The sequence below is a fragment of the Syzygium oleosum genome, unplaced genomic scaffold (genome assembly GCF_021117445.2).
Source record: "Syzygium oleosum isolate NSW1041296 unplaced genomic scaffold, Sole_v2.1 Sole_v2.33, whole genome shotgun sequence".
In the NCBI taxonomy this organism is placed as follows: Eukaryota; Viridiplantae; Streptophyta; class Magnoliopsida; order Myrtales; family Myrtaceae; genus Syzygium; species Syzygium oleosum.
Genome location: NW_026607517.1, coordinates 3044906 through 3070241, shown reverse-complemented (window position 1 = coordinate 3070241; position 25336 = coordinate 3044906). Strand labels below are relative to the sequence as shown.

The 25336-nt window shown below is 42.5% G+C and overlaps 3 protein-coding genes and 1 long non-coding RNA gene across 4 annotated transcripts in view; 2 read left to right on the top strand and 2 right to left on the bottom strand.

The window, feature by feature from the left end:
- LOC130135486 (uncharacterized) overlaps window positions 1–25336 on the top strand; it is a 61961-nt gene that overhangs the window by 10419 nt on the left and 26206 nt on the right. The window lies entirely within an intron of this gene.
- LOC115672447 (uncharacterized) lies at window positions 1809–6801 on the bottom strand. The gene is made up of 11 exons (XM_030594256.2): window positions 6561–6801; window positions 6205–6385; window positions 5711–5785; window positions 5263–5500; window positions 5040–5161; window positions 3577–3610; window positions 3443–3489; window positions 3143–3283; window positions 2639–2703; window positions 2490–2562; window positions 1809–2386 (listed from the first exon to the last, which is right to left on the bottom strand). The coding sequence occupies exons 1-11, from the start codon at window positions 6685–6687 to the stop codon at window positions 2227–2229; spliced, it is 1263 nt and encodes a 420-aa protein (XP_030450116.2). The 5' UTR covers window positions 6688–6801; the 3' UTR covers window positions 1809–2226.
- On the top strand, window positions 7032–12109 carry LOC115672536 (beta-galactosidase 11-like). The gene is made up of 18 exons (XM_056304905.1): window positions 7032–7580; window positions 7712–7807; window positions 7924–8036; window positions 8150–8216; window positions 8311–8403; window positions 8518–8661; window positions 8781–8875; window positions 9016–9121; window positions 9235–9319; window positions 9404–9522; window positions 9632–9799; window positions 9935–10113; window positions 10212–10321; window positions 10431–10540; window positions 10620–10727; window positions 10867–10974; window positions 11300–11445; window positions 11536–12109. The coding sequence occupies exons 1-18, from the start codon at window positions 7401–7403 to the stop codon at window positions 11999–12001; spliced, it is 2493 nt and encodes an 830-aa protein (XP_056160880.1). The 5' UTR covers window positions 7032–7400; the 3' UTR covers window positions 12002–12109.
- Window positions 13164–24048, bottom strand: LOC115667519 (E3 ubiquitin-protein ligase UPL3-like). Its single transcript, XM_056304914.1, has 19 exons — window positions 23917–24048; window positions 22740–23714; window positions 22444–22554; window positions 22228–22344; window positions 21890–22060; window positions 21654–21815; window positions 20450–20698; window positions 20249–20370; window positions 18744–20169; window positions 17335–17430; window positions 15483–17033; window positions 15179–15403; window positions 14994–15098; window positions 14577–14657; window positions 14401–14469; window positions 14182–14310; window positions 13784–13906; window positions 13456–13690; window positions 13164–13372 (listed from the first exon to the last, which is right to left on the bottom strand). Exons 2-18 carry the CDS (start codon window positions 23619–23621, stop codon window positions 13625–13627), a joined length of 5685 nt encoding a protein of 1894 aa, XP_056160889.1. The 5' UTR covers window positions 23622–23714; window positions 23917–24048; the 3' UTR covers window positions 13164–13372; window positions 13456–13624.

The following is a 25336-nucleotide window of genomic DNA, read 5'->3' as shown; positions in this document are numbered from 1 at the left end:
AACTACGATCGCTCCCTGCGCAAACTGCCAACAAAACACAACCCGATCGAGCATGTTCTCTTCGCACTCCATCTCCATGTCAGACAGAAAAATGAGCACTGAAACAGGTGCTGGTGCAACACTCGACAGTGATTGATCATGACATCATAACATGTTGATGTTTCTCAAATCTCATGCTCACCTGTGAAGAAATATTCTATCTCAAATGATCAAGATGTAGAAACGAAACGGATTGCGTTTCTTGACATACCCTAAAGTAATCGGGACAGGAGGCATGCAATGAAGTAGTGTATATATCACAATATAGGTTGACCTAACATAACTAAAAAATCTAGCTCTAGGTACAACACCTAACAAAAGCCAGTCTCTCCTTTTCTTTCCCCACCCAAAAACAGGAGAGCTTCTTGATGATTAACATAAACGAGCAAATCTTAGTTTGTTTGGATTTCGGATCACATTTCTAAATTCTCGATTAAAAGAAATCGAGGTACTATAAACGGTAACCTTTTCTTTTCTTTTTTTATATTTCAGGGGCACGGGCATAGAGAACGAGTTTCTAAAGGCTTATGGAACAATTTATAAGAAAAAACAAAACGTTTGATGGGACATAAAATAAAAAGCACGAAATAATAAAAGAAAAAACTAAAAGTAGTTAATGTTGGTTATGCTTCAAGATATGAATAATCAAAAGAGCCTTCCCTTAATTATTTATCCACGTTGACATAAGTGAGTGATCAAGTCCCTCTTCCTTGCATGGAGGTTCGCATCTGCTCTAATCAGCTCTAACTTGGGGAAAATTATCTAATTAGTCCTAAACTTATAGTACGGATGATAATTTAGTCCTAAACTTTTCAATTTCGCCACTTTAGTCCTGCACCTTTGCGCCAAATTTTGATATAGTTCTTCTAGTCTATTTTTTGTGGAAATCGTTGACTTGATAGTCCAATCATCATGGACCTTCCTACATGGCGTACCAGCCAGATGTTTCGTATAGTGTTAAAACCAAACGAGATTGGAGTAGGAAGAACATGAGCGATTCTTTTCCCGAGCCCTTCTTAGAAAGTCCTCCACAATCTTTGTTTTGAGTTCGATTTCTTATACAATTAGGAGTGAGGTACGCTGGCGGGAAGTCCGAAACATATATAAATCCCTTACTTTTATTTCTTCCTAATGTTGCGCAAAGATTTAGGACTCAATTGATGAAATTTAAAAATTTTAGAACTAGAATGACATCCGTACAATAATTCTAAGACAAATTGGGCGATTTCCCAGCTCTAACTTCCCGGTTAAGGAAGCACCAACAATAATAGTAATCAATAATAAGTACATAGAAAAATCAAAATTTGTAGGTGTGGGTTCTCTTTGTACTTATTAAGTGATGTGGGTTGGCACCAAGAATTGACGCCTCGTTTAGAAGCAATTCATTTGGTGAGATGGGGGGCTCACTTCTTTTATTGTGTACAGGCCCAATTGATACCCCTCACATTCATCATGCCATAATGGAACGTACGTGGAAAAGAAATAAAGTGGTTGTTGTAGTTGGTGAAGGAACCATCATCACTCTACCGAATCATACTATTTAAAAAACGATTTTGACCCTAACTTGGGGACACACATCACTTGTGCTGACGGGGTCAGGTCGGATCGATTTCCTCGCGGATTTCTTAGGGTTCGCATAGACATTTGGCTTAAAGTCCGACATCCCATTATGTTTCGGAGAAAGTATAAGATATTAAAGGTATCACGCACGTCATGCATGGTTAATCAGAGACGTCGCTTCACTAACTAAGCATCGCTCATTGATCATCTTCACGATTAATCAACAGCACTAGATATCGCGAAGTTATCAAAAGTAATTGACCAATGTATAATAGCGGTACATCATTGCCATCTGGTTCATTTCTTGGTCAAATGATATCCTCCTGACAGTGGCCTAATCCAAATAGTTCGAGAATATCATCAACACCTCAGTCCAAGTACTAAGACAGGAGTCTCAAACTCTCAGTGCTCGACGACCACATCGTGATCAGCCATCCGCTGCGCGATGCCGGGACTAGGAGTTCAATCTCGCCATCTTCAAGTCCCAAAAATATCGCACCAAGGCAGGGCTGACCAATGGTTGTTTTCCGCTAGTTTCGGAGTCGCCGCTCCCAACCATCAAGAGTTCACATTTGGACGTACTCCAACTGGTGGCATGCTACTAGACCTCGGCTCAATTGACTATGTTCATATTTCGTCATCTGAGCTGAAGATTTCTAGTTCAATCAGCTTCCCAGTGCCCAGCTTAGTTTTGTTAGCGGAATCTTCTTCTGTTTTGCTCCTCTTCACGCCCGTTCGTTCATTTCTTTGGAATAAAGATGGATCCACTTTGACAGCAGATGATTTCCTGACGAGTTAAACAAACAATATCGGTTCGACCAAAAGTTGAGCCTCGCATGGCACCTTTTAGTAAATTCAAAAATCAAGACTTGAGATTGGTTGAAGTAAACCTTTTGTCCTTGCTGGCCACGGGTTCAGATTTCAGAGAAGATTCCTTATTCGAACTTCTTGGCTCCATTTTTGCTGGCACACAGGAGGGAATTGGATAAGATTATCAGCTTATAAAGAGTCTACACCAAAGAGGCTAATTATCTCTAACCTGTTACTTCAGACAGAAATCTTATTCCCTGTGAATGTGTGTTTGTCGTCACCTTCCCTGCACCACTAGTTATTCATGGTATTTGTCGGTATGATCACATTAAGAAGAAAAATAAAGAACACACAATGATTAATAAGCTATAGTATGCAAAGAGATCATTAAACTGCTTTATTAGGTCTTAAAATCACAATAAGCAATGCAACATATGAAACAATCAGCGCTATTTTTTTGTTTTCCTGACCACGCAACCTTCTAAATTGTCAGTCACACAGAACATTTCTCATATTATCGCTGTCAGAATTCAGGTCATCTATACACAATGTGGATCGAATCATAAAATGTATTCTACTTTTTTCAAATGCCAAAACAAGATTAAAGTCAATGCAAGTAATTTGACTTTCATGATAATTGTGTAAGGACTATCAGGTTTAACAGGAAGTAAAAAGGCAGAGAAAGAGCACTCAAAATTTATAATTCTCAAAATTCGAGTATGATCATATGTACCTTAAAGCTTTTTTCAGCCCTTCCACCGATAACAGTTTCACTGGCTGTGTTGCCTTTTTAACGTTTGTTCTGTCAGAAAGACGATCAACGACATAGATTCCCTCGGCATTAAGGTGGTTCCTAAATGCTGTTCTGATATTCCTGCCAAAATAAGGGAAAGAAGGGGAAAAAAGGGAACATTAGTCGAAGTAGTTTGGTCTTCTCCCTATCCTGCCATTTTGAAATGAGTAGAAGTCATCTAAGTCTTGTCTAAACAATTGGAAGTCTTGAGAGCTAGTTCTCAGGAAGGCTATAGCTTACCCCCCAATGAGCTGAGTTCGTGTGCTGGAATATTTCTCCGAAGCCTTCTGTTGTATGTAACAGTATGAAGAATCAGATATGGAGATTATTTTGAAATAAATTCGCCAAAGAAAATAGTTCACAGAATCACTCACCGACTTATGGTACCTGCAATATATCCCACGGTGCCTGAAAATACACATTTACAAGGTTAAATAGACAATGCAATTTAGAGAACAAGGAATAACATACAACACATAATGCCATAAATTACCCAGTATAGAGACAGCAGCAGAAGAAGCATAAACATATGGAAATTAGTCGTCATGTCGGCATATTAAGCAATGATTAGAGATGCCTTGAAAGTTCGCAAACATCTAGAGCACTTCAAAATTCAAATTTGCTAGATTCTTAGTTTTAAAAGCGCTTTAAGAAGCTATATCTGGAACCTCATTCAATGAACTGAAAAGATTGGAAAGACACCAAATGGTAGAAAATCCCAAGACGTGCTCAAACAAAATGAAGCACGGAACAAAGCCACTGCAAAGCAGTTCCTGGATGTCTGGTATGAGCATTGACTGCTGCCCTCAATGGCAAGGAATCCATGGGGGGTGAGCCATGTCACTCTCATGTGCTAGTGGAATAAGACTCCATAGGACGACACTTGGTTCATGTGTGCTGAAGGTGGATGAGAAACTCATGCCTCGGCCTTATCCACTAGGTCCATCACTTTGGTGGTTCGCATATCTGAATCTTGTTCATCAGAACATAGCAGTTCTCCTTTCTTCATGCTGCGGATAGTCCACATTTCAGGTAGGCTATCTAGAAGATCACTAGCCTCTGAGAATGAATTTTCTTGCTTGTCTTGTTACCAGATTTATTTGAATACAAAGAAAATATAAGTTTGAAATCTAGAAAACTGTCAGCAATAGAGACAGAATGAAAGAACAAGACTTTGTCAGCCAATGGGAACGTTTTCAGGCTAGCATATAAGTAAACTAATTCGGATCAAACATCAAGTATTGTGTATCCATTAACCAAGAAGAATCAGACAAGATTTTTTTCGGTTGATAGTAAGAATTCCTTATTAGCCTTTCCCTCGACTGGTGTGAGGGTGGGGATAGTTAAATAATAACTCAATCACCATATTTAAGGAATTTTTCATTTCCACAAAGCCATTTATGCTCCAGAACAGCTTTTGTTTGAATCCCTTATTTCTCATTCCTTTTCCAAAGAAAAGAACTTAATGGTATAATGCTGAGGTTCACAAGGAAACTATAATTAAAACACACATTTTACACATCCTCTTCCAGTATATGAACATTAGTCTGCAACATAGACCACAATTTGGACCAGGGAAAAGCCAGACACCTTCAGTGCAAACTGCACAATCTCACGGTTAGAAACCATGAAGATGGATAAGGCCACAAAAACGTTAGAGACCCATAGAAGGAAATTTTACCAATGTATATCATTTTGCTGATATACAAGAAAAATTAAGTGAAGATCATTTCCAGAGAAAACTGAAATGACATCAAATATCTATAGATTTTGCTGTTTGCATTATCCACAAACTTTATCTTCATATTATAGGGAAATTGTGGGACACGTATCATACTTGTTTATGACCAATGTACAAGCCATTCCATCCTTCCGTTTCCCCTTGCAAACTCCATAATCAGCTGATGTACCGATTTTCAATATTTGGCTAGGAGAATATATGCTTAGAGAAAACCCTCCCTGAAAAAACAGAAAAAGGAGAACAGAAAGGAGATGTACCTCATAATATCCTTCTATTGAAAGAAAAAATGGCACGATGTACCAATCTTAATATTCTGTACCGTGGAGTCCTTTCGAACATTGCAGTTGAACAGGGCAAAGGTGGAACCGACCTTCTCATCTGAATTTCTTTGATAAGCATCACCAAATAAGAAAAGGGAAACGGCATCTTCATTTAGGCTTCCAATTTTCCATATACAATAGTTCTTCCCTGTAGAACTAGTCTTTGGACTCCCCTTCTCAGTCAGCACAGCAACAGTTGCCCAGCAACCAGAAAGAGTATCCCCCGCCAACAAATTCCTGGGCAACCAAACACAGAAATTACTAATGATGTTGCCCTAATAACTTGAATAAACCAGAAATCTTTAGTCAGCCTTTCGAAGAAAAAACTAGAAATCATAAAGGTTCGAGGTGGAAATAGATTTGCTTCCAAAAATGAAATAGAAAAATGTCAAAAAGTGAAATAAAAAGATGTCATTTATAGAGTACATTGATAAGAGAACACGTTACTTTATCACTGGTAAGCGAACAAATCTGATGTCCGAAAAATGATCATGAAGCTCTGTTGGGGTGATCAACTGATTCCTGAAGGACAAAAGAAGATGTCAACACGAAAATCTCTTTGAAGAAGACTTCTACAAATTAAAACTGAATAACTCCATTCAGTGCTTCAGGGATGAAAAGTTCACAAAGGACAAAACAAAAAAAACAATCCAAAAGCCGCTTCTATGTATTAGCAACACAAGCAGCAGATATCCAATTCTTTGCAATTTGTAACCCTGATACTTTTCCTGAGTTAATAATGTAGAGTGCGAAGTAACCATTCAAGCATTGCAGTAGAAAATTTAGCAAATATCTCCGGAGTAAAGCTAGAGCTACACAATGTAAAGTCCAAAAGAACTTCCAAAAGGAGATATTGTATCCGAGCAAGAAAGTGTCGAAAATGAAGGAACATACAAGCACGAACTAGAAAATCCAACAAAACATTGAGGCAATGAAGCCACCTTATGCGCAGACCCGAGAACTTCTCAACATCAGGCTCTGCAGCTGCCCTCGACGGGTTTAAGTTACCAGATCCTTTAGTGGGTTCAGGCTTGTAATCCAAGCAATCTTCAACTGCATCTCGGAACACAGACATATCCACCTGTTCCCGTCTCTTCGGCATTCCATCATCCGAAAGGTATCCTGGGCATTACTGATTAAGATGAGCTAAAAAAAGGCTGCAGAGTTCAACTAACAAGCAAATTCTACTTCAATTGCAGTACCACCCATGAGCATCGATCGAGAAAAAAAGCGAATTTGTGAGAGCTCAATCACAAACACGAAAAAGATGGAATTTTTTTTAAACCCCAGATCGAACCTGGGGAAGAAGGGGAGTGAGGGTGCGAAGGAGAAGCCGGAGGGGTTTCCAAAACCCTATCTTGGAGAGAGAGGAGGAGGTCGAGATCATCCTGGTTGCTCTTCGACATGGCATGAGATTCCCTCATTTCTTGAGTTCTTTCTTTGGTAAAGAAGACGATTTGGTTTCGATTTCCTCGAACTTGAGCAAAAATTGTTTGGAGGGAGGCTTCAATCTTTTTGGAGGGAAATGCTATGCTAACCCAAAAGTATAGGTGTGTGCGCATGCATTTATATACATTTTTGTTCTTGAAGAGCATATCGAGGCTGTGTGTGCAGGCCCATCCCATTTGAATTGGGCCTGACCACTCGGTCTCAAGAAAACATCAAGAAGTGAAGAACCGAAACCCGCCATTTCCGAATTTCGGTTGTATACAGTTATAAGGCTATCCATGCAAGAGAAAAAGATTATAGCAGCTTTCGAAGGAGAGAGAAAGAGGCAAACCATGTTTCAGTTCAAGAAAACAGAACCGAAGGAGAGAGAGAGCACAGGTAGAAACATCTGTAACAAAGACAACCTCAACCAGTGAACTGAAACAGCGGAAAAAAGGAAATTAAGAAGATGGAAGAGCTGTCTTCTCTCCGAGCTTTCCTCCGGGTCCTCATTTTTACCCGTTCATTCTCTTATAACGCTGAATTTTCATGGATTTCCCAATTCAGCTTCTGGGCACCTCCTCCCTGTAAAGGAAGAGGCCCCATCTGAGTTCCAGGCTTTAGTTTTTCGTTCATTTCAATCGGAAAAAAAGAAAAAAAAAACAGCCTTGTTCGCTGCCTCGTTGTCCTCGTCGAATTGAAAAAAAAAATGAGGATAGAAATGAAGAGACTGGTGATTTTGTCAGCCCTTTTCTCATTGATGCTCGCGGTGGCATGTGCGAAGAAGAAAGTGCAGGGAGTCGCGTATGACGGAACGTCTTTGATCATCAATGGGAAGAGAGAGCTTCTGTTTTCCGGCTCTATTCATTACCCTCGTAGCACACCAGAAGTATGTCATTTTGGACACCATGAACAAAATTCTGGCCATATTCATGTTCTTTTGACATGTTTTTTGTTTTCATCGGTTTCATTAGGCTGTTCTGTTTGAGGGATAACAATGCCATTGGATTGGTATTGCAGATGTGGCCAGACCTCATTCGGAAGGCGAAACAAGGAGGCTTGAATGTGATCCAGACGTACGTTTTCTGGAATGCTCACGAACCTGTTCAAGGCCAGGTAATTGGTGCTCTAATATTGATGCAAACTTTAAAGATTCGTGATATGCCAAGCTAGCTAAGTTTTGGGCTTTATAGACCAAGATGATGAAAGGACTGTACGTTTTGATTTTGCAGTTCAACTTTGAAGGGAATTACGATTTGGTGAAATTCATCAAATTGATTGGAGAGAACAAAATGTATGTAACTCTCAGGGTTGGACCTTTCATTCAGGCCGAATGGAATCATGGGTACTGTTTTCTCCTGTGTCTTTCTTTATCCTCAAAGATATAGTGTCTGCATCGCGCATGCATGCCCGTGGCTGACATTGCCCGTGTCATTTTCTTGTTAAATTGGAATCCAGAGGGCTTCCCTATTGGCTGAGAGAGGTTCAAAATATCACATTCCGTTCCGACAACCCACCATTCAAGGTAATGTGCCTCACCGAATTCAGGAAATCATACGTTCTTCAGGAAAAAGAATCAAAAGTGCTCTGCTAACTGGTCTATGCCTCCTATTCTGCAGTATCACATGAAAAAGTACGTCAAGATGATTGTACAAAAGATGAAAGATGAGAAGCTATTTGCTTCTCAAGGGGGTCCCATCATTCTATCTCAGGTATAGACCTTACTTCAATTTCGCCACCTAGAAGCATGTAAGGCATTTATTGAAGATAAATGCCGATCAATTTCTAATTTGCAGTCGTAGTGAGTTTCTAGCCTTGCCATGCAGATTGAGAATGAGTACAATAGCATCCAACTTGCATACAGAGATGCAGGAACCCGATATGTTCAATGGGCTGGAAACATGGCCGTAGGGCTAAAAACAGGAGTTCCGTGGATCATGTGCAAGCAGAAGGACGCTCCTGATCCAGTCGTACGTATTTAAGTGCATTCACAACATATTAACACTCACTACATATGAAAGGACTTGCTTATTGTGCACTCAATGTGTCCTAAGATTAATCACGCGCATGGGTTACACCGTCTTTGTAGATTAATGCATGCAATGGAAGGCACTGCGGTGATACCTTCACAGGCCCAAATAGGCCCTACAAGCCAACTTTATGGACTGAGAATTGGACTGCTCAGTAAGCATACTGCACCAGTGTCATCTCAAACCTCCGTTTGATTATCATCAATAAACTTGACAAATATATGACAGACTATGTCAGCTCTTCGTATTTGGCTAATGATGCCTGTTGTTTGCTTTATTCTTAAATGATTGCAGGTACCGAGTATTCGGAGATCCACCATCCCAAAGATCAGCAGAAGATCTTGCATTCTCCGTTGCTCGTTTCTTTGCAAAGAATGGGACTTTGACTAACTACTACATGGTATGGAGTGGCTTCTCTTCTGCTCTGTCTCAAACATCAGCATTTAATTTCCTCACTTTTGGTTGATAGCATTCGTTACCATGTAATAAAACTGTCCACCATATGTTCTGCAGTACCATGGCGGAACAAATCTCGGTAGAACAAGCGCTGTATTCACGACAACTCGCTACTACGATGAAGCTCCTCTTGATGAATATGGTAGGAATAAAATTTTCGTTGTCCCTGAGAATTATCTCTTGTGATTACTCTTGTAAATATGTGACTGACCAACATTGCTTAAAGGCCTCCAAAGGGAACCTAAATGGGGCCATCTCAAAGATCTGCACAGGGCTTTAAGGCTATGTAGGAAGCCTTTGCTCTGGGGAAGTCCCAATGTCCAACGTTTGTCTAAGGATCTCGAGGTAATAGCCTAAGATGATGTTACAGCAGCACTAGGGAGTTTGATCAGTAACATGTAGTCTGCAAGAAGGGTTCTTCTCACTATCGACCAAATAAACTTGCTCCATGCAGGCCAGGTACTACGAGATTCCAGGGACTAAAGTCTGTGCTGCTTTCTTGACAAACAACAACACTGTGTTGCCTCAGGCGGTTAACTTTAGGGGAGAGCAGTACTATCTCCCCCCACATTCTATCAGCATTCTTCCCGACTGCAAAACCGTGGTTTACAACACTCAAAATGTGAGCGTTGCTTGTCTATTCTTTATCTCAGCCTTGCACTGATTGATTAAATAAGGAGACCTTGTATTCTTGTAGCTATCAGCCATTGAACGGCCGAGCGCCTGATGTGTGTTCTTCTGTAATTGGCATGAGCAGATTGTATCGCAACACAATTCGAGGAACTACGTCAAATCAGAGAAGGCAAACAAGCTCAAGTGGGAGATGTCACCAGAAATCATTCCAGACACCAGCCGAGTGCCTGTCAATTCCAAGACACCAGCTGAGCTCTACAGTTTGACTAAAGATACCACAGATTATGCTTGGTTTACGACAAGGTGAGTATTGATGCTTTTCCTTCAGTCAAGAGAGCAAAATTTTGGTAATAGCAATTCACTGAAGTGAAAAATTGGAATGCTGCACCAACTCACTGCAGCATAGAGTTGGAAACCCGTGATCTCCCGATGCGAAAAGATATAAAGCCGGTTCTGCGCGTTGCCAGTCTCGGTCATGCAATGCTTGCATTTGTAAATGGAGAATTTGTCGGTAACCAATCTCACTCTCAGCATAACAATTGACTTATTAAACACTCAAGAGTAGCAACTGTTAGCCATTCCTAGGCAAATTAATAGAGCCCATCGATGATATTGTTCAGGATCTTCCCATGGCAGTCACATCGATAAGAGCTTTGTCCTGCAAAAGCCTATCGTCTTGAAGCCTGGAGTGAACCACATTTCTCTGTTGGGTTCAACAGTGGGATTCCCTGTAAGGAGCTAATTGATTCTAACTGTGCTTTTTCCTCCAACTCAAGAACTAGGCTGATGAAGCTTACCAAGTCGTGCAGGATAGCGGAGCCTACATGGAGCACCGATTCGCAGGGCCTCGTCTAGTGACAATCCTAGGTTTGAACACCGGGACACTGGATTTAACCCTTAATGGCTGGGGTCATCAGGTACAGATTAAAATTTTGAGAGGGATCATATGTCAAATACATGACTCAAGAAAGTAACATTGGCTGTGGTGAAAAGTAGACAAACCATCCTGTTTTCACAAATGATATTGATTGAAATGAAATGGGATTTGTGATACAGGTGGGCTTGGATGGAGAGAAGGTCCGCGTATACACGCAGGGAGGGTCGCACAGAGTGCAATGGACCAAAGCTACTCAGGGAGTCGGGCGTGCTCTTACATGGTACAAGGTAAGGCATAAATGATCTCTCTCTCTCTCTCTCTCTCTCTCTCTCTCTCTCTCTCTAACAACATACCACGATCGTTTCGCGGCATCCTGAATTATCGCACTGCAGATCATCATGAGATTGGAATTTTACTAGTAAATGCAGAGAGTATGACAATAGATCCAACATTAGCATCCCATCAACACTCGGCTAGTTTCTGAATTCCTGAGGAGATTCCATGAAAACTTCAGTGTAAATTTGACTAGCTACAGTTTTCGAATCGTCTGAAAACTTGATTGTCTTGTATAAGACCGTCTAATGCGCCGCCTATGGATCATTGCTTTTGCAGACATACTTCGATGCTCCAGAAGGAAATCAACCCGTCGCCATTCGCTTGCCTCAAATGACCAAGGGAATGGTTTGGGTCAATGGCAAGAGCATTGGCCGCTACTGGTACACTTACCTTTCTCCTCTCGGACAGCCTAGTCAGTCGGAGTAAGTACCTATGAAACTTCACCCAAGAAAGATACTGCCAAGTAAGGTGACACGTTTGTGATTTATCCGGTTTGCTCCTTGCTTTGTCAGGTACCATATCCCAAGATCCTTCATAAAGCCGACCGACAATCTACTCGTCGTGCTGGACGAAGACGGAGGCAACCCTGGTTCAGTAGAGATCCTAAATGTGGACAGAGACACCATCTGCAGTTACATCACCGAGTACCATCCCCCTAGCGTGAAGTCATGGGCAAGAAAGAACAACCACTTCCGCCCGGTTGTGGAGGATGCGAAACCCGCGGCGCACTTGAAGTGTGCAAACCACAAGAAGATCGTGGCCATCGAGTTTGCGAGCTTCGGCGACCCATACGGCATCTGCGGAAACTTCAACTACGGAAAGTGCACTTCACCCATTTCCAAGGACGTCGTCGAGAAACATTGCCTGGGGAAAACTAGCTGCGCGGTTCCGATCGAGCGAGGGCTCTTCAACAAGGGCAATGACGGCTGTCCCAGCATCATGAAGACGTTAGCTATCCAGGCCAAGTGCTCCCACTAGAAGCACGGAGGGTCCTACAAGTTTCCTTTACAGATGGTTTTAAAAGCATTACTTAGCTAACATTTGTAATTTTTCACCACGCATCAATAAATTTTCATCCTCTGTATGTACCCGGAGACTTCATCCTGAATGAAGTAAAATCCATGCTCCACGCTTTTCGAGATGTGCATCCGTGAAGATTTGGAGGAATGGTGCTAAAATTGCATCAGATTCAGTCCAAGTAATGTCTCAAATACTTGAGCTTGATGAATGCAGATGAGAGTTCACGAAAGAGAAAAGGCTGGCATGATGCTGTTCATAAGAGGAGAGACCCCAAGATATCCAAATCCTTCAATTGGGGCACAATGGACCATATCAGGGGTACAAAGTAGATCTTTTCACCTCCAAAAGGAAAATTTGCAAAGTGGGCCGACATAGGTCGGGACTACCAAAGCACTCGAAATCCGCGAATTAATATGAACAATTATTGGTCAATCTAGTCATAATCGTGGAATTGGACTAGGTGATGCATTGTTTGTTGACAGAAAGAGAGATAGAAAGGTCCTATTTCCTACCACTTCTTTTTTGCCGGTATCCTTCCAGAACCTGGTTATGTTATCAGAGGGTTCATATTCAGTTCATTTTCATGTATTTGAGCATAAATTTAGGTGACAAGATGAGGGTAGGACAAGTTCAATTGTGCACGTAACAATTTTGTCAACAGCAAAGGCTGGGAAGGACAACTTTTGCTCCAAACTGAGATGGGTTTTATCCTTCCTTCAAAGGCCTACCATCTAACGTGAACCTTGTGCAAACATCCTAATGCGAAAATGTTCGAACACACCACCACAAACTGGCTTTAAAGACTAGATCTTCTGGCTCATAGGAGGGGATCCAAGCGGCGTATTCTCTCCATCGGAAACCACAGAAGCATCTCAGGTAAGAACAGTTTGCACAAAGATTAAACTCGCCCGCAGTACATTTTTCAAACATGAAATGGCAAAACATCAAACATAATTAGCACGGATGGTTCCCTGATCCTCATGGTTCCACCAAACTCTCTTCTTTCTACATCAGAAACCACATGTGCAGACACTACATATCCTCAAGCAAACCAATTGAACGAAATCACTTCCATTCGATCATGCAATAATAGAATAAACATTGAAAATAGGTATAGAAGAGGATAAAGCTATTTGTGTTGTTTCTTATTCCCTTCAAATCCATCTTTTATGACATACATGTATGATAGTTAAACAGAGCAAGTTAACAGGAAAGGGGGCAAAAACAAATGGGCACTATTTATTTACACGCTCTAGCAGGCTGCAAGGGCAGGCTTCAAATTCTCTCTCCTCACAGCTCCAGGCTTCCTGAATAGATTCCAATCAAAATCTGAAAGAAGAAGATGCAAAGACTCAGTAAAAGTTGCCGAGAAAAACAGAAGCTGCCAACAAAACCAGACTGCAAAACCTTACATGGGATGGCAGAGCTGACCTTAGGATTGCCTCTATTTAGGACAAAAAATGAGGCCATTTCTTGGGAAAACTGCAGAACATGATGCTACTTCCAACACCAATATCATCAAAGACCAGATATTGACCCTATGTTCTAATATACACAGACCTTTTTGTTAGTCTTAAAATCTCACGATAAATCAAAAGATCCTTGCCCTTCATTGATAGCGTAAAGCAATTTCTTGTACATAATCTCCTGTTTAGGTTGCAGCAAATAGTTAGCGATAGATGCAAATGACTAATGACAGTAAACAGATGCACAATAAACTTCTACAATTATATATGGTACCTTTGAAGAATATGGCGGAAGTTTTAAGTAATTAGCACAAGTCATCACGCTTGGCAAGTCATCATCTGCTGACTCTGAAGGACCAGTTCCATTAGATGGTACAGTACTGGCCGTAGAAGAATGCTGCATAAATGAGTACAAAATGATTACGGCTTGGATTTACTTGGTGATCCACAACTAAATCGGCACATGCAGCTAGATCGTCATAAAATTGAGTCATTGAAGAAGCTTGCCTATAGAATTCCAACAGTATCCACATGAGCTAGGAGCCAAATTACACAAAATGCTAAGTGTACTTGTAAATCCATATCTGATGCTACTTGGCAAGTTCATGAAGTAATGCAAAAATCAAGAGAGCCCCTTCGATATGAATCCATGTTATCTAATACTTTTCATACCTTCCGCACAATTGTTAGCTTTGGATTCAGTACAGCCAGACCACCTGGTGGAAGTCTTGGAGCCCCGGTAACAAACTGGCAGAAGGCCCGCTGCTGCTCAGGTGTGAACTCTCCCATGATCTCAAGTAACTATTGATGAAAACGAAAAAAATCTGTGAGCTATTAATAAGATAATAACCACAACCAAAACAGAGCTCCAGAGCTACTGAAGAAACACACATATAAAATTGCTGGGCTCTTAGCATTGTAGCCGTGATCAAATTTGATGTGCTCCGCAAGTGTATCCGCCTGGGATAGAAGACAAGGAGAGAGAGGTGAGGCAATTTCTATGGACAACTAAAATACATTGCCATCTGTCTTGTAAAGCTTGATGACAATGCCAATGCAAAATTTACCTCCCACATCTCTCTACGGCCACAGAGAAGATAGTCCAGTTCATGTGGAGTAAATATTTGTAGAGATGAGATGTCAAAAACCTGATCACCGTGAACCACAAATCAGGTACAAGTCTAAAGAGAGAAAAGAGAATCGTGCTTCCCATTATATTTTTAGTTTTAAAGCATGAGTCAACTGAGTTGCAATGCAAGAATAAAGCCACAACAGAAACTTCAAATCAAGATATTTGGTATAACTGCACAATACTTTATGCCATTCTTATCAAAGCTGTATGGCCATAGCCCTCTTGTTTTCACATCACATAATTTTTTTTATAAAGGATTGTCTCTTTCAGGCAACAAAGTTGATGAAGTTATTATAACAATGGTTCCATTGCACATAAACTTATTTCATCAAAGACCACAAAGGCACTTAACCTGATTGAACCCTGCTCTGAATGCTTCCATCTGTCGAGCAATTCCCGTTTTGACTGTCGCATCAACCACCAAGGATAAGTATTCCTCCAGGTTATTTACGTCGACCTGAAAAAAACAAGGAATTAAATTCCAAATAAAGAACAAAAGCTCTAGATACATTAGTAGTGTAAGTCATAATCCCATACGGTTTCGTCCCCCGACTTCAGGATGCAGTCCGGATAACCAGGAAGTGTAAAATCTAAACAGAGATCTTCAACTCGAGCCCCGCGAAAACGTAAATCAGCAATTGCATCTTGATTGTTGTCACTGCTTGATTCCAGAAATTGTTTACGGCAAACAAGAGCATGCAACTCTTCCAATACCTTCCCAACCTCGGCGTCGAAAGAGATGATATCATGCAAATCAAGCTCCTGGATAAAATGAAACGGAATTATATCACTTTATGCGAAATGCGGCTTTCATGAAAGAGATTACGAGGAAGGTGCCTACTTGTCCGAGCACTAGCTTATAGAATGCTGGAGACATTGGCAAGTCCAAAAGCCGTCCATCTTGAAGAGCTTTAGCCATTACACGTCCCACCAACCGGAAATACTCAAGTACCTTGGAGAATTTACTGCCATCGGAAATATCAGCATTAAGAGGCCAAGGCCGAGGGAACAACCCGAGAGGAGCCACAACTGTATCTCTATCTTCCACGGCAGAATCTGTACTGATGCTTTTACCATTGCTCTGTTCATTCAGATCAACATCCACTGCAGGCTTCTCTGATGAACTTGATCTCCACATCTCCAACCCCACTTTTTGCAGGTCGTGACTTAAGAGAGTGTAGAACTCCAGGGTTGGACCCAAACCAGTTCCAACTTCACCAAAATACTCAACTTCAAGCACAGCTTTCTGGCTAGAATACATCTCCATTACTTTCGCAGCAGAATCCAAGATGCGGTTCCGAGATACACGAACCTTCTGGCGCTGTAATCTCCCAACTCTTACCTCTCGCTCATTTGCTGATCCGTGCCCATCAGCACCTTGTTGCTGTTGCAGACGATATAATGCCCGGGATAATCCAAAAGCAGTCGAATAGAAGTACTGCCTACGGGTCTCAAAAGGAAACAAGAATGGGCAAGCTTTTGTCAACTGGGAGCACCACGATGGAAGACTCCCACTACACAATGCAAGGGCATCTTGTATTTGCCGGGACAATTTAGGCGTAAGTTTGCTATTCATAAATTCTTCAGGAGAAACTTTAGCACCAGATGTACTAAGTCGATCTAGACTAGATGTTCTTCCTTCAGCAAAGTCATTGCGAGCGATCTCAGCCCTCAAACGAGGTGCTAATTGATTTAATCCCTCCAATACCCGTAAAAGTGCCAGAATATTGTATGTCGAATTAGATTTTTCTAGATCACAAGGAAGCTCCCCTTGCAATATGCTGTCCAAAAGGGACATTCGCTGTGACTGGACATCGGAATAGGAGGTGGAAGAACCAGATTTTGCAGACTTCGAAGGGGCACTACCACCAGATGCCCTGTCGACCTGCCCATCAGCTTTCTGGTAGGTAATTGTGTATATATCACTCCACAACCTGCTTCCATCACCAGATGCAAAATCGCTGCCAGCAAACCTTTCATCGTCATCCTCATCCAACACGAGCTGTCGTTGGATGGCCTGATAAATGGTCAAATGCCTATTAAGCTGCTTCCCTCCCGCTGTGAAGATCAATTTTGGAGGTTCACTATTACTAGGGAAAGGACGTCCATGACGATCTCTGCCTCCCCTAAAACCTCTACCATTAGCAGATCCAAGCCCAGCCATTGCAGCAGCAGCGAAAGACATTGCTCCTCTAGTACCAAAGGTATTACCACCTCTAAAATCAGCAGAATCGGAGGGCCGAGAAGCAGCAGCTCTACTGCTAGAACCAGAAGGGTTGGTCTGGCTGTCACTTGTAGCTGGGTTTGTAGCACTATCATCAGCAGAATCGCCCAATTTGACATCGTGTACTTTGTCAGTCAAGCAAACAGGAAGAGAATCATCTCTTAGAACCTAAGACAAAGGAAATGGCTGCCTCAGCGCAAAATCAGAAAACTAATTAATGAGCCTCATAATTGCAAGTACATTATTGCATCATTGAGGTGCCATCTTCCACATGCAGCAAGTACAGACCCGTAAAAGTTACTACATCACTAAATCTTTCATAAAAGGGCTTGTTTTTTCTGTGTAAACCAAAAAGGCTAATTCAGATATTTATAACCAAGCCATAATCTGGTATGCAAATGAGAAAAACAAAAATTAACATCTGCGAAGAATAACAAGGATGAACAAATGAAAGATTCGAATGACATACATCTTCATGGTCGTCATCGTCATCGTCAGATATATCATCATCTTCAATAACCAACGCATCATCAATCTCAACAGGGGATATGTCCAGATCCTCATCCTACCAAAAAACAAGGCATTAAAGTTGAGATTAACAGACTGAAGAATTGCAAAGTTTCTCCGGTAAATGATAATATCAAGACACTGAACATCTGAGAATCATATAAGATAGCATAGAATCTCGAGAAAGAGAGGATCAACAGACTCAACCTTCACAAACTTCTTGGACACCACTAGCATATCAATTGTGCAATAAATCCAGAAAAGAAAAATAATTAATCGGACAACCCAAAATTACACTGACACCCTCCTTTTTGAAGAACTAATACGATGATTTAAACAATTATTAAAGAATATTAATTTGGAAAATACTGGATGTGGCCACATCAGCCCCAATAAGCAAAAGATGAAAGACCAATATCAGACTTACTAAAAGACCATCAAAAAAATAGAAGAACAAAAAAAGCAAGAAGGGGGGGACCACAGAGAGCCCCTTTTTAGCCGCCGCCGGCGCATAGGATAGCAACCCTCCATCCATGGTTATGGAGGGTCATGCCACCCTCTGCCCAACATGGCATTGGGTTGTGATGCCCTCAGCCACGGCCATACAGGACCGCTCAACTCTCTGCCTCCATTGCACTACATCCCACGATGCCGCTGTGAAAAGGTTAGCACGTCACTCTGCCACCATGGAGCCACCACCACATCGGCAAGCAACTCTACCCTTTTCAAAAAATTTACCTTTCCCATGTTTGTGATGTCTAGTTGATTCTCAGATTAAAGTTGATGTGGCAACAACATCAGCACCATATTACGACTGCATCAGCCATTTGCCACACCAGTATTATTCATTTAATTTACCTGTTGACAGGATCATGGTAAATTTTCAGAATAGAGGGTGTGGGAATACTTTGCCCAAACACGGGATATCCCAAGTGACAACGGATCAAGAAACTCATTTCACTTCCCTTTCGTGGAAAGACTTCCGAAGACGATGCTTGTTCTAATGGTACCAACGCCACAGAGGTCTATTTTTTCTCAAGCCAGCTGCTCTAGAGATTCTAAGATCATAGGCTTCGAAAGGAGAGGACTAATCAGGAAATAGAACTTATGTAAATTCCACCAATGATTCTCAATTAGACTGCCTGCCAGTTATATACAGTCAGCTATGCTAGCCTGTACAAATTAATTTCCTTCAGGAGCTTTATTGAAATAGTTTCACTACTCAAACATCAAGAATATATCTACTCCATAATTGAAGACAAACCGTCCACTGCATAAATATGATTATTATGAACCCAAGAACCTCAAGCTCAAGTTCACAGCACCTTGCATCCATCACAGATAGAAAAGTCTCACGCTTCTGTTATTTACCTCAGAGCTAGATTCCCCATTTTCAGGTTTCATCTGAGCATCTTTATCCAAAGCAGCCCTCCTGCGAGCAGCATTTCTTGTTTGTGGTCCTCTTCCATCCTCCTGAGTGGGCTTCAGAACAGCTTTACCTTTCCCCTTTGATGAACTTGAGCTTTTCTCTTGAGCCGTCTCTTTTTTGGCTGTGTCCCCTATATTGACAGATGATCTAGATCTAGTTGAATGACGACGAGTGGCGGATGCAGGCGTAGACGAGGAAGGAGATGAAGCACCAGCACCAGCACCAGCAGGAGTTGCCCCTGATTCTGAGTTACCTCCAGACGGTGAGGGCTTCTGACCGGAATCACTTCGCTGAACTCGAGGCCAGAGAAATTCTTCAACAGCTGCCAAACTTGCCAAGGGATCGATGAGCACCACATTTGAAGAATAATCTCGAAGAGATTTTTCTCCTTGGGCACGGCAAAGACGCAGCTTGAATGGCTGAGATAATGCACTGAGCCCAGAAGAGATGCGACCACTTCCACTAGATGACCTTGATGAATGACTTAGGACCACCGGAAAGCGTTCTAAAGATGACAAAGCATTTTGAAGCTTCTGCACTAAAACAGTCATAGAAGCTACAGCCGCCTCACCATTACCATATGGAAGAGCAACCGACACGAATGACTTATATCTCCTCAATGCTTGCTGGCGAAGTCTGGAAAGATTAGCTTCTGTAATTCTGTCCTTCGAATAATAGCCACAGGAGAAGTAATGAAGCAAAGCTCCAACAACACCACTCCCTATAAACTCAAAAGTAGATACACCATCTCCTTTGCTTAGCTCTGCCAGCATCTCAGATATGATCCCAGTCAAGTATTCATCCTTGTTAGCAGAATTATCAGGTAATCGAGATCCAGAATTTTTTGATTTTCCCTTGGCTTTCATCTTCTGATCATCAATGCCGGCATTTAGTTTCATACAAAGATTTTTCAAGTGCAAGAGATCATCTGTTACTCCAACATCGGTGGCTCCGGGATCCGAAGGGAAGTATTTGTCTTTAAATGCTTTTGCACATGCACTAACTGTCGTGCGAAGATTGGAATTAGCATTCGGAATTTCTATAGAGCCTGGAGGTGATCCAACATTTATGGAAAGTGAATTTCTAGATTCTTCCACTGAAGTCCCCTCAGGGTTCGAGCTACCACTTCGTCGTCTATATCGCCTAGAGCGTGATGATCCAGTAACAGAGTCATTATCCTTCTCAGCAGAAGCAGAACCAGAATTTGGATTCCCTGCCAAGATCAATTGATCTACCGCATGAACAACGCCTTCCCTGACAAACATCTTGGAGAAAGTCTCGGGAAGCTTCTCCATAAGAATGTCCGCAATCTGTAACGCAGGAACCAAGACATGCGGATCTTTCCATGCTAGGATACCAGCTAGAAAACTACAGAAGGTGTAAAACTCTGTGTTAGGATTACTTAAGGAAGAGCGCATTGCAAATCCTCTTGTGAAAAATAAAATACCTTGATATGTTAGTCACACTTAAAAGTGATTGGATCATCTCAGAAGTACTGAAGTACATCAACTTCGCTATGACAGAGAGACACTTGTGACGAACAGGACCATTCACGCTAGAACCATAGATCTGCTAAGCATGTCAAAGCAACTATTTATTAATAACCAAAGCAAACATTATCCGAACAATAAGTACACTAAAACCTGACCTGTATCAGGACAGGAAGCAGATCCATCCCAAATTGCCTCAACAGCTCAGGCTGCTCATTCAATAATTTCTCTCGAGTTGAAACCTCCACAGCATTACCATTAGATTCTTCTTGCTTCCCTGAATTGCTGGTAGGGGACTTTCTCAACATCGGCCCTTTCACAAATAAGTACGAACTAACAGGAAGGGAAATCGTTCCTAGAGGCAGCGGTGGAAGAAGCTCATTGGCCAGGTTTACAATCTCAAAAATCTGCACAACAATGTATATCAGCAGGACAAAGTGATGATAAATCTGTACATAATCAAGTGATCCGTATACAAAGATCATAACAATTTGACAAGAAGAAAGTGCACGACAATCCTCCTAGGGGCCATGTCTAGTGCCAAGGACACCCAAAAGTAGCATAGAGCAGAGCCTGCCCTCGTGAAGAATGAAGGGGAGTAGATACCAGAAAAGCCATAATTTGGACAATTAAGATGTAAATGACGATAAACAGAAGAGTTGTAAGTCAAAATTGACAAGGAAAACAACATCATTGAAACAATTAGCGAGGTGATTTTCAGCTAATTGCAAATGATAGAAGAGTCCCTTAAATATAAGTTGGATTTCGATCTAAAAAAATGATGGTTTAAACCACATGAGGCTGGAATAACTTGTTGCACCGTAATTACCTCCCTATTTTGCTAAGCAACTAAGATACGGGTTTGAGTCAAAAATTAAAAAACCTCCTCCATTCATTTCTCCAACACGAACTTCCACATTGTTCTCCAGGTAATAGAGAGCGGGATGGTTACTTCACTGACTATCAAGCTACAGCACACCTCCCCAATTGAAGTACCAACCTGACAACACAAGGAGGCACTGCGCAAGTCGATGCATTGTCTCGTGCCGAGGAGACAAGTGGTACCACAGTGAAGGCGACCCAATTGGAGTATACTTAAGTTATGTGGATCCCATGTCCATGCGCATAGCAGTAACTAGACTATGTCTACGGTTAACTTATTGATAGTCATGAGAACCGGCAGAAATCATGCTCAGTCTGAAAAACGAACTCGAAAATGATCGATCAAACAGAAACCTGAAACTAGGATGAAATGGAGACAACCAAATATAAACACAATATATATTGATTACTATTTTGCAGTAACTTCAATGAAGAACTCGCAAGAACCAGAAGCTTATTTAGGGGAATGTTGAAATTTACCTGCTCAGGTGGTCTAGTCAATGCAGGCGGAACAGAACCATTAGCAGACACACCAGATCCTGACAGAATATCTCTAAGGATGCCACTTATTCCTAGGAGAAGCAATGTTTTAGCTCCTAAATGGGAGCCACTTGAACAAGTTGAAAGCAGCCGGATCAATCCCTGCACACAGCATAGATCAAGATTTGCACAAACTGAGCATAGAAAGTGGAAGCAGAGGCAGTTACTGAGCTAACCGTGTACGTAGGCGTGCTGAGAGATGCCTGGGCACCACCAGAATTATTAGTTGAGATAAGTGACGCAGCTTGTGTTACTAGTCCATGGTTGCACAGATCGTCTAGCTTATCTGGAGATGAGGCGAATGCTTCTGCAATCCGAGTCAAGCATACAGAAGCATGCTCTAGCACCTGTTAACATTAAAAGTGGAGATGAAGGAACCGACCATTAACACTGTTGAGGGATTTCATATCCTTTTCATTATGCTACCTAATTAAAAAGGATAGAAAGTGATGTAATGGGCAATTGAACAAAAACACAACTTTCTTCACCCGTCATGTAAAGAATAAGCTGTTACCTTGGCGTCATGGTATTGAAGAAGGTTTGTCAATAATGGAACTGCTTCCATCACAAAATCAGCCGCATCAGACGGGAGTTTCTTACACATGTTGGCAGCAGTAGACAATGCCACTCGCTAAAAAACAACACACGCAGACGTGTTTTGATTAGATCTAAAGAAGTACAAATGGCGCCACTATCACCTCAAAGTTAGAAGCTTCAGTTAATCAATCACCTGCACTCCAGTGGAGAAGAAATCCAGATACGAAAGCACCGCCATGAGAGCACCGGCTCGTAAGCAGGCAGTAGGGTGCTCTTGCGAGATCTTCTTAAGGGCTTGGAGAGACTGCCTCATTTATAAAGACCATAGTGTCAATATAAATTACACAAAGCAAACAAATTTCACAAAGGCAAAGCAATTATCAAGCAGACTTAATTAAGGCCCTAACCAACATGGGTGGCACTTTGCCACACGCGACAAATTACCAGACATATTCCATCTATTGATGCTTTTATCAAACCACAACTAACCTGCTCAGCTAGGTCCATGTACTCTATAGTAAGCAGCCTGGCACAAAAGCATGAAACAGCACCATAATGCACCACGGCGGCACAAGATGAGGGCAGCACATCACATAAATGCGTAAGAGCTCTCGCGGCAAGGAGCATGATGTCTGGATTACTCTCGTGATTAAGCAACCCGACAAGTACCGGAACAAAGGAATCCACGGAGAAAGTGCTGAGCGAGTCCTCGGTCCCAATTGACAGCATCTCACACAACTGTGTCAATGCCTCCACCTGCCTCCCTTCCTCGCCATCTGCACGCAACCCAGATAAAATCTTCTTGAGCCGACCGCTCTGATGCGACGAAGAAGCAGACGCAATAGCAGATGACGGAAGCAGGTCATCCAATCCAGCACCCAATTTCCTTAAAAGCCCTTGAAGGGCACTACTGGCCGAAGTCAGATTCTGGTGCAAAATGCCAACTCCGCCCTCGCTGTCGTTATCATCATCCTCAACCCCGCCGTCGCGGTCCATATTCAGCCCTAGGCTTCTCTCTGCCTCCCTCTCCCTCTCCCTCTCCCTCTCCCTGACCCTGACCTCGTGCTCTTTCTCTTTACCTTTATCGGAATTATCCGTATTGTTCCTCCTGCGGTCGCGGCGGGACCCCGAAGATTCGGTGGACTCCATCGGGGCAGGGGCGGCGGGGGGCAGGGGCGGCGGGGGGAGGGCGTCGCGGGCGCGGGTGGTGCGGGAGCGGGTGGACACGGAAGGGACGGAGGAGGACGAGGAGGAGGCGGTGGCGTTGGAGACGCGGGCGCGCTTGGCGGAGCGGGTGGCGGGACCGGACTGAGAAGACGAAGAAGGGGCTGATGAGGTGGCCTCCGCCCGCTTCCGGCTCCGAGTTTCCATACAATTACAAAACCACCCCTCAAAACGGATGGCTCGCGCAATCACCCGGTCGCGCACGATCGGATCCCGGCCTTCATCTCACCGCGCCGGATCCTACAAAAAAAACAAAACCAGCAACAACAACAATCACGACCCACGTCGCATCGAAACCGCACGAGCGAGAAACCCCAATTCCCCCCCAAAAAAAAAAAAAAACCTAAGAAGAAGTTGAGAAAATTTGCAATCGCCCACCAGATATCAAAAGAATCCCATCAAATCGCGCTCGAGGAAAAAGACCCGGGCGAGCGCTCCGTACCTGCGAATCGGGGAGAGTACGAGGGGTGCCCTTCCGCGACTCCGAATCGATGGAGGCTGATGCGAGGGTGAGAGAGAGACAGTGTGTGCAGAGGAGCTCGGGTGTGCGCGAGAGCGAGAGAGAAATGAGGGGGGTGAAGGCGAAAACCCTAATCGGGAGGGAGGAAGGAAGGGGGGGGAATAAAGCGAGATGGGAAGAGGGGAGGGAGGAAGCGAAGCGAGGCGAGATTTATTCGCTTGTCAGAGAGGAGGTGAGTGGGAGGGGAGAATATAATAAGGCGAGGGAGCTTCCATGGCGGTGGTGAATTTCGCCTCTTCCCCCGTCCAGCTTTTTGGTCCGTCTCGTTCGTCGTGGGGCGGTAGGGACTATAGGGAGTGAAATTTTGTAACGTGCCACGATGGTCTTATTCTTTATCATTATTGTTTTCCTTGTCCCTCTTCTTTTCTTTTCTTTTCTTTTCTTTTTTTGGCCCTTTTTCGCCGGGTTCCTTGTTTTTTTCTCTTCTTGACAAGGTAGCGTTTCGTGGGGTTTGTTCTGTTTTTCCCCCGAAAAAACTTTTTTTGGCTATTTGGCTTTTCGAGGTTTCACACTCGTCTCGTGGAATTGGGTAACCTCGGAAATTTCACTTTGCGTGGGGGGACTTGATTGTAGTGACCGGGGTCCAGTCGATATTAGTCGCATGAATAGATGGTTTCGTGCCAGCGGATCGGCCTAGGTGCTTGGAAAAAATTGAAAATAGGGATGGAGACGGTATTGATTTTCGAACGTTTGGTGAGAACGTACAATCAAGTCTTCGAATTCTTTTTTTTGTTTAATTAGGTCCCTCGATTGAATATCTTTTTATTTTTTTCTATGGATATGGAAATAATAATACGGGTGTAGGTTGTCGTGCCGAATCGGCATAACCTTAATATCAGTTGGATCAATTCACGTTGATATGGGACTTCTTTGGTAGCTACGATGATCGCTTAGATCGCAATATATGAAAGCTCGAGAAAAATGCCGTTCAAACACCCGCGAAAACACGAAAGGTTGGGTATGGCTACAGGGTAGTTCGCCGAACCACCAGCAAATTTTCGATATCCTTTATCGAGCTCTCGCGAAATCGTCAGTGCTGCCAAATTTGGGCAATGCACGGTCACAAAATACTACGTTGGAAGTGCACAAACACCATATAGGTTAAACATAATCATTGGACAAGCTCGTTTAAATTGAGTCGAAATTTTTGCCCAGACTTTCTTACCATAAAAATCCATATTCAAATCTTCGATTTAGGTCACACTTTTTCTCACTAAATGCCATTTCCCAAGCCCATCCAAAAATGTCTTCTGCCCTCGTGGCATGGGCCATGCCTGGGTCCACCGACGATCGTGATACCATGACCAAATTTAATAGGGTTAATATTATGAAAAACTTCAAA

Bases quoted from the DNA above. Each gene is read 5' to 3' on its own strand.
- LOC115672447 (XM_030594256.2), bottom strand. From the start codon at position 6,687: ATGAGGGAATCTCATGCCATGTCGAAGAGCAACCAGGATGATCTCGAC. The intron at 5,501-5,710 runs GTAACGTGTTCT...TTGGTTGCCCAG, and splicing joins GTTCGCTTACCAGTGATAAA to GAATTTGTTGGCGGGGGATA. The intron at 2,563-2,638 runs GTTAGAGATAAT...CCTGTGTGCCAG, and splicing joins ATTTCTGTCTGAAGTAACAG to CAAAAATGGAGCCAAGAAGT.
- LOC115672536 (XM_056304905.1), top strand. From the start codon at position 7,401: ATGAGGATAGAAATGAAGAGACTGGTGATTTTGTCAGCCCTTTTCTCA. The intron at 8,662-8,780 runs GTACGTATTTAA...CCGTCTTTGTAG, and splicing joins AGGACGCTCCTGATCCAGTC to ATTAATGCATGCAATGGAAG. The intron at 11,446-11,535 runs GTAAGTACCTAT...TTGCTTTGTCAG, and splicing joins GGACAGCCTAGTCAGTCGGA to GTACCATATCCCAAGATCCT.
- LOC115667519 (XM_056304914.1), bottom strand. From the start codon at position 23,621: ATGGAAACTCGGAGCCGGAAGCGGGCGGAGGCCACCTCATCAGCCCCT. The intron at 20,699-21,653 runs GTAAATTTCAAC...ATTGTTGTGCAG, and splicing joins TGACTAGACCACCTGAGCAG to ATTTTTGAGATTGTAAACCT. The intron at 14,658-14,993 runs GTTAAGTGCCTT...CACGGTGATCAG, and splicing joins TCAGAGCAGGGTTCAATCAG to GTTTTTGACATCTCATCTCT.